Below are 7,737 nucleotides of genomic sequence, written 5' to 3' on the forward strand. Positions count from 1 at the left end.
ATTATTATATATTAATATTTTATAATTTATTCAATTGGACTTATATGCATATGGAACAAATAAAAGTTATAGAGTTTCCCATATCTACATTACATTTAAATATTAATTAGATTACTAACTATTTAAAAGACAATATTTCATTGACGTCTTTGAGTTGTTTAACCTTGTTTTTATACAAATATGTGGAGGGAAATATTGAATATTTTTTTTGCTGGAGTTAAACACTCGTTTTTAAACATTATTAAACAACATGGCTTTTCAGCAGCTTTCCATGAGAAATTGACCCAGTTATGACAGCCAATCACACTCGTACTTTCTCTCTGACGTGCCAAGTTTGTGGCGGAGAACGGAAGTTTTGTGTACGGACTTCACAATAAGAGAATAACATTTCCAGATCCTGGTCAAGTATGAAATATGGTGTTTAAAAGGTAATTAGGTTTGTTTAAAATGTGTACAACTTTTATTTGTGCTACGGGATAGCACTATGTTTAACAAACAAACATATATAAATACATACAGATTTTATTTTGATACTCAAATGTTTATTCGACCCCCGGCTAGAACTGTCTATTTGTCTCGAAGCATTAAGCGTTACGCATCGAACGACGCATTAATGGCGGACCTAAAGTGGACATTATGGTGATTCCGCGGCTTAAAACAGGCTTTGAGGTACGCAGATCTCAAGCGAGAGGTGACAGGTCACTGGTAATGTATTTTAAAACATAACTTTGACATCTTCTCCGGAGCGGATGTGTTCTTGTTGGTTGGCGGAACGGGTGGAGCGTGAGGCGGCTTTTTATCTGAGACCTACCGCGACATAATTTCGCAAAAATAGACCCCAAAAATGGCTTCCTTTTTGGGTTGCTTCAATGGCCCCGAGGTGTTGGAGGACGTCAATCACGCCGGGGGTCTGATGAGGGAGTTGAAGGCATTGTATGATAGTCGTCTTCTCTCGGACGTCACCATCGAGGTTGACCCCGCTGGAGAGCCCCTGGAGCCTGGTGGTGGTGGTTATGATGAGAGGCCACAGGGTGACAGCTCCATGGAGCTGTTCCTGTGCAGTCGCAACGTCCTCGCCGCCGCCAGCCCTTACTTCAAGAGCATGTTCACCGGTGGCATGAATGAGAGTGTCCAGGAGAAGGTCGTTATCCGTGGGGTGGACGTTGAGTCCATGTCAGTCATCGTGGACTACTGCTACACAGGAACGGTGACCATCACGGAGGCCAACGTGCAGAGGTTGTACGCCGCTGCCAACATGCTGCAGTTGGAGTACATCAAGGACGCTTGCTCCAGCTTCATGACCCGCCGACTTGACCTCTCCAACTGCGTAGGAGTACTAAAATTTGCGGACACCTACGACAACCCAGAGTTGAAAGCTAGCGCTCAGGCCTTCATCGCTATGAACTTTGGCCAGCTGTGTGGTGGAGGGGAGCTGTGCGAGCTAGATCTTGTCCAGCTTAAGGAGCTTCTCTCCTTGGACACGCTAGACGTGGACTCTGAGCGGAAGGTGTGCTCGGCTGCGCTTCAGTGGATCGAGGTCAACGCTCCCCAGAAGAAGGAAGATGCCTTGCAGGCGCTGAGATGCGTACGCTGGAACCTGTTCACTGACAAGGACAAGCGCTACCTCGAAGGGCTGGTGGCGAGCCCTTTCATCGAGAAGTACTTGGAGTCGTTCTTCAACGGGCCTGCCGGGGCCGGCTGCTGTGCCTTGTCTGCGTCCCTGGATGTCCCCAAACACAGGATAGGTGTCAGCGCCAAGGAAATGATCCTCTTCTTTGGTTTACCCAACGACCACATTATATGCTGCGACCCGTACTCTGAGGATCTCTACTTCATCTCTCCTCCTCTTGTGGACCTCAGCAGCCAGGATTACAAACACTCCACCATGGAGTCCCTCATCGCATGTTCCACTCCAGAAAACAACCTCTATCTGGCATCCCACCTGTCTAAACACTTCTGGCAGTACAACCCGGTGCTCAACACCTGGAAGGAGCTAGCAGAGAGGCCGCTAGGGAGGATCCACTCGGGGATGGGGTACCTCAATGGTCATGTTTACCTCCTCGGAGGGAGGAACCCAGTCACGGATGCCCGGCTGAAGGAAGTAGAGTGCTATAGCGTCCAGAGAAACCAGTGGACCTTTGTGGCGCCTTTGCCTCATTCGTTAGGTAAAATGCAAGTGGTGGCGTTGAACGACCACCTGTACGTGGTCAACAAGAGGCGCATGCTGTGCTACGACCCTCGCCGCAACCGCTGGCGCCACTGTGGTTCGCTGCGGCGGGACAAGCTGCACAAAGCGTGCGTGTACCAGGACCAGATCATCTGCGTGTGCGATATCCCCGTAGTGAAGGCCTACAGCCCGGCTAGGGGGGAGTGGCGGCGGCTGGGCGACATCCCCATCGACAGCCGCGCCCTTAATTATCAGGTGATCCAGCACGGTGGCAAGCTCCTCCTTCTCACACAAACGCTCCTGCAGCACAACAAGAACCGTGTCCTCATGCACGAGTACGACCTGGTGCAGGAGAGCTGGAAGACCGTCATGGCTGTCTACGTGTCCACGCTGGGGCCTGTGTGCGTTTCCACTCGAGTCTACCCGGCGTGTCTCGGTTCGGCGCACAGTTTCTCCATGGAGGAGGATGACGACAGCGGTTCCAGTGCCGACTGGGACTTGGACGGCTTGACGGACGCAGATTCTGACTCGGGCAGCTCCAGTTCGTTCTCGGACGAGAACTGGTAGTGGAGGCTTGGATCGATTCTAAAGACTTTGACAGGGGTTACTGGTCCCCCATGCAGAAGCACAAGCTGAACACAGCTGGTATTCTTTAGCGCTTATTGTGTTCATGGTGAGCTGGAGCCTACCCCAGCTGACTTTGGCTCAGTTAAATGTTTTGAGGAGCTTGTTAAATTACAGTTCTTCTCAGATTGTATTTGTTCTTTTAAGATTAGCAAGCCAAGCTGGATAAAATCTCCTAGTGGGCCATGTAAGGACCATGAGTCTTCCTATGGAGTCTTAAGTTTACAGTTTTTGGGCTGCTGTTCCTAATCTTGCAGAATGGTCATGAAGCTTGGTAGTAAAAACTTCCATACGTCAACCTTTTGATGTCATTGTGTTGATTTGATGCCATGTTTTGTTCATGTACACAAAAGACAAATCTTGAAGGCCTAAAAAAAACAAAATCAATAACATGGTTTGTCCATAACATAACATGCTGTCTATGTTCTTCTCTTTCCTCTCGTCAAAAAGCCAAAGAAAAAGGGAAATGCATGCGCAATTACTCCACAATTCCTCCACAAATCCTCACATGGTGCATGTCAGAATTTTTAGGGATGAAAATATCGCTGCGAAGACGAATTTAGTGGTTCAACTGTAGTAGCTTTTTATGTTTTTGGATTGGATTTTGCATACAAATGTCTCGTATTGAAAGCAGCATTCACACACCCAAACAAGACGTTAAAGCCACAGTCTCTCCGAGCTTGATTTTCAGCCTGTGTCAGAGAAACAGCTGGTGGGTTCATAAAGGGCTGAAACCCGAGTAGAGACGACGTCCACACATTAGACCTCATTTAAGGAGACTTCTAATGTGAAACACAGACACCCCCAAATGGAGACAATAACAATGCTTTCCTTTTGGATTTCAAAGACAATTTTTGGACAAAGTGGTTGCAATGACGGCAAAAAGGAAGCTGGGTTGTATTTTATAAGGCCTGCAAAGGGAGCACATAGCTTTTTAAGATGTTTCTTCAGGTAGCAGCCTGGGCACAAAAGTGACAGAGACAGACAGGTGATGATTGCTGCCATCTGTTTTTTGCACTTTCTTTGGCCAATTTCTTAAAAGTGTGAAATATTTTCTGATGCACATGCGTGTTGTGTTTGAATTGTAGCCATCATGCGCTGTGCTCACCGGGCCAAAATATTAGGTACATGCCCAACCCCCTGCAAAGAGCCATATTTAGCTCGGGAACAGCTCTTGGTATTATGAAGTGAAACCCCACATTGTTGTATTGCATTTCATTAAGCAGTGTATGTGTACCTAATATTGTGGCCAGTGAGTGTATTATGCTGACTCAGGGTATCCTTACCTTAAATTAAATGAATGATGTATGTGGATTTTTATCAGTGTTTTTGTTACGTATAAGGCTTTATATCAGTGTTTTTGTTTTCATTTATTTGACATTGACACCCTCAAGATTTAGTTAAATTATTTCGTTTACATTTTCTTAAAAGTTATTAGCTGACAACAAGTTATTGATCCTGTCTTAATGATGTAGTTGTTGCCGAAAACTACAGTAGAGTCTCCACCCATTCACTTCCCTGTAACAATTGTGTTGTTATTGTTAGATTTATGACTTTATGGTATAATGATGCAATTTTAATACATATTTCTCGTGTGTGTGTTTGCGAAACAAAATAATTTTTATTGTACCTCTCAAATAAACCATGCAGTCCCAAGGATAGAGAGTTGTTGACGTTTCATTTTCTATCTCCGTTCTCGTTAGTTCTCGCGATATTTCCTCCCCAGTCAGTTCAGCTGCATCGGCTTCACACACACAGGAGCGAGAAGATGAGCGATGGCAATAGAACACAAAGCCGGCAGTGAGGACTTTGACACCGTTTTTGTCGACTCCGTGGAGCTGTCGTCGTCATACAATGACCGTAACTGTCGTGTGTTCAAAATCATAGTCATCGGAGACACCAGCGTGGGGAAGACGTGTCTGACTTACAGGTTCTGTGGCGGTTCTTTTCTGAAGAACCCTGAGGCGACCATTGGCGTTGACTTCAGGGAGAAGACGCTCGAGCTCGACGGGGAGGTCATCAAGGTGAGACAGCCATGCTAGCACACAAAAACGCACACGTATGAAATATGTAATAAAAGCGTGGAAACCTGGTTAAGATTGAGAGGGGGGTATGAGGGCTATTACAATGGCGACAAAACAAACATTTTGACTTGCAGATTGACGAGCGAAAAGTACAGGGTGTACCCCACCTCTCGCCCAAAGTCAGCTAGGATAGGCTCCAGCATACCAAGTGAAGACTCAAGTGGACAAGCGACATAGAAAATGGGGCACTGACTATTTATATGGGGAAGCAATTTATTATTTTTTTAGTGAATTTCATTTTTTTTTGGGGGGGGGGGGGGGGGGGGAGTGTTTACAGAGATGTTAACAGATATTTTTTTGCAAGTCCAAGTCATACCTCAAGTCTTTGGTCACAAGTCCAAGTCAAGTCGCAATTCCTTGTGGGGTCAATCAATCAATCAGTAATAAATAAATAGAATAATAAAACGGCAAATAATAAAAACTTAAGAAACCACATATAGTTGGTGGGTAGACAAATTTTTTTTTTCAGATTAAAATTAACAAAGCATTATTAGAGCCCTGTAGACATGACAAAACATTATTAGAGCCCTGTAGACATGACAAAACACGACTATAGTCACATTTATACTCTTTATTTTCAACATATTGCGCAACTGCAGGGTCTTGAGACACATGCTAACTCGCAAACTAGAGAGCTAGCGACCTAAACGGTAGCCTCCAAGTTATTTACTTTAAACTTAAAAAGCCAAAAACTTACCACTTCCACACGGATAGGGAGGATAACTATTAACAGTTATTTAACCTTTAACATGAACATTAATCAAACGTAATAATTTTTTCTGGGTACATGATACCATACAGCATCCATATCAAACTTGCACGGGCCGCACTAACATTAAACTTTCATATCAAGGCGGGGGCCTCAAACTAGTGTGGCCCGCGGGTCGCGTGTTTGAGACCCCTGGTCTAAGCCGAGTCTCAAGTGTCAGACATGTCATGTCTTTTCTCATTTAATCCCAGCCATTTTTCAAAAGACAACCCCTTTAATACTAGCTTCTTCTTCTTCTTAATTTATTTCAGACATGCATACTATGTTACATTATTGTTTCTCACATATACACTTACAATACAACACACTTACAATATCTATTTATATATATATATATATATATAGACACATATACATACATACATACACACACATAACACCTCATTACTACACATGTCTGAAAAGGAGCAGGAAGAAGCAAAGCTTATTAAATCCTACCCCTTCTCCACGCCATAACAGTTACCAATTCAATAAGTGATTTTTTTCCACACATATAATCACAGAATCTTACATAAGACAAAACAACAACTCCTCGGGTATACTATATATTGAGAAACTTTACCCACAGTTTTTGTTCAAATAAGCTGCATAATTGTTACAAACAAGCCTACAAGATATTTAAGAAGTTTCAGTTGAAACATTTCTGTGATTTGGGACACTGGATGTCATAAACGGGTGATGCTGGATCCCGCAGTCAAAGCAGTTGAGAACCTCTAACTGGACTAAATAACACTTACGCCCCTTTAGGCAAAAAGAGACAAGACAAGTAGCACTGGTTGGAATGTCTTTCTTCAGTTACACAATATTACATTGTTAATACTGTTCCCACATTAGGTTTTAATATTTGTTTCTTTGGGGCCAGTTGCAGATATGGGACACGGCGGGCCAAGAGCGTTTCCGGAAGAGCATGGTGGACCACTACTATCGCAGCACCCACGCCGTCATCTTCGTGTATGACGTAACCAGTCTGGTCACCTTCCAGAGCCTCCCTGAGTGGATCGAGGAGTGTGGGCGTCACTCTGTGGGGCCCCTGGTGCCCCGCGTAGTGGTGGGGAACAAATGCGACCTGAGGGACCGCCGTGAGGTTCCCACATCGGCGGCCCAGTGCCTTGCGGACACACACAACATGCCCCTGTTTGAGACCTCTGCCAAGGACCCCACCGAGGAGGAAAATGTGGATGCCATTTTCCTGACTTTGGCCTACAGACTGAAGAGCCACAAACCTCTAAGACTGAAGCAGCCCACTGCTGAGGGTGACATCAGGTATCGGTGGAGGCCCAAAAAGCAGGAGGCGGGAACTTGTCAATGCTGATAAGCCCCGCCTCCACAACAATATTATATACCTTAATCAGTCTGCTGTTAGGCACAGGCTGGCAAGTTTGCACTATATTTCAATTGAAATGCATGCCCACATATACAAGTGTAGCAAATATACAGTATGTTTTTAGATATTTTGTCAAAAAATATATACTGTTGGGTGCACTTTATTTTTTATGTAAAGATCTGATACGCAGACACTAACTCGCAGACATAAAGGTATACTGCAAATCGTTAAATTTTTTTTTACGTTTTTCAATGTAATTTCCATCAATATACATGTTTCATCCAAACAGCTATATTTGTCAATTACTCACTGTGATTAATTGACAAAAAAAACAATAACCTTGAATTACAGACATTTCTCTGCAGACCACTTTGAAATTCATCAAATGCCACAAAGTGACATGATGTGGATTTTCTGTGCAAGTGGTTCTTGTCTTGCATATACATGGCTAGCTAAATAAAGTGGTTTGATCCAGAAGATTTGGGCTGTTTTTTGTTGTTGTTGTTGATGTTGTTTTGCTGTTAAATGACTTTATCAGTGCTTAATACTTACGTTTCCCTGTGACTGGCAGGCGACCAGTCCAGGGTGTACGCTGCCTCTTGTCCGAAGACAGCTGGGATAGGTTACAGCATACCCTGCGACCCTAGTGAGGTTAAGCGGAATAGAAAATAATGGATGGATAGTTGTTTCTTGAACCTAATTTGCAACTCACATTGTATATATTTTTCCACATATATATGTTTTTTTACTTTGCTGCTTTTCAAGCCCC

At 44.1% G+C, this 7,737-nt stretch overlaps 2 protein-coding genes across 3 annotated transcripts; both read left to right on the top strand.

The window, feature by feature from the left end:
• The first annotated feature begins 566 nt into the window (after positions 1–566).
• kbtbd7 (kelch repeat and BTB (POZ) domain containing 7) lies at positions 567–3,276 on the top strand. Its single transcript, XM_058082820.2, has one exon. The coding sequence runs from the start codon at positions 845–847 to the stop codon at positions 2,732–2,734; it is 1,890 nt and encodes a 629-aa protein (XP_057938803.2). The 5' UTR covers positions 567–844; the 3' UTR covers positions 2,735–3,276.
• Positions 3,277–3,299: 23 nt separating this feature from the next.
• Positions 3,300–7,411, top strand: LOC131136211 (ras-related protein Rab-33B). 2 transcript variants are annotated; one of them, XM_058082821.2, is made up of 2 exons: positions 3,300–4,815; positions 6,507–7,411. In XM_058082821.2, the coding sequence occupies exons 1-2, from the start codon at positions 4,567–4,569 to the stop codon at positions 6,954–6,956; spliced, it is 699 nt and encodes a 232-aa protein (XP_057938804.2). In that variant the 5' UTR covers positions 3,300–4,566; the 3' UTR covers positions 6,957–7,411. The 2 variants fall into 2 exon arrangements, with proteins under 2 accessions (XP_057938804.2, XP_057938805.2); XM_058082822.2 differs by having other exon boundaries at positions 6,513–7,411.
• The last annotated feature ends 326 nt before the right edge of the window (positions 7,412–7,737 follow it).

This window comes from Doryrhamphus excisus, linkage group LG12 (assembly GCF_037039965.1).
Source record: "Doryrhamphus excisus strain RoL-2023G ecotype Guam linkage group LG12, RoL_Dexc_Guam_v1.1, whole genome shotgun sequence".
NCBI classification, from domain to species: Eukaryota; Metazoa; Chordata; class Actinopteri; order Syngnathiformes; family Syngnathidae; genus Doryrhamphus; species Doryrhamphus excisus.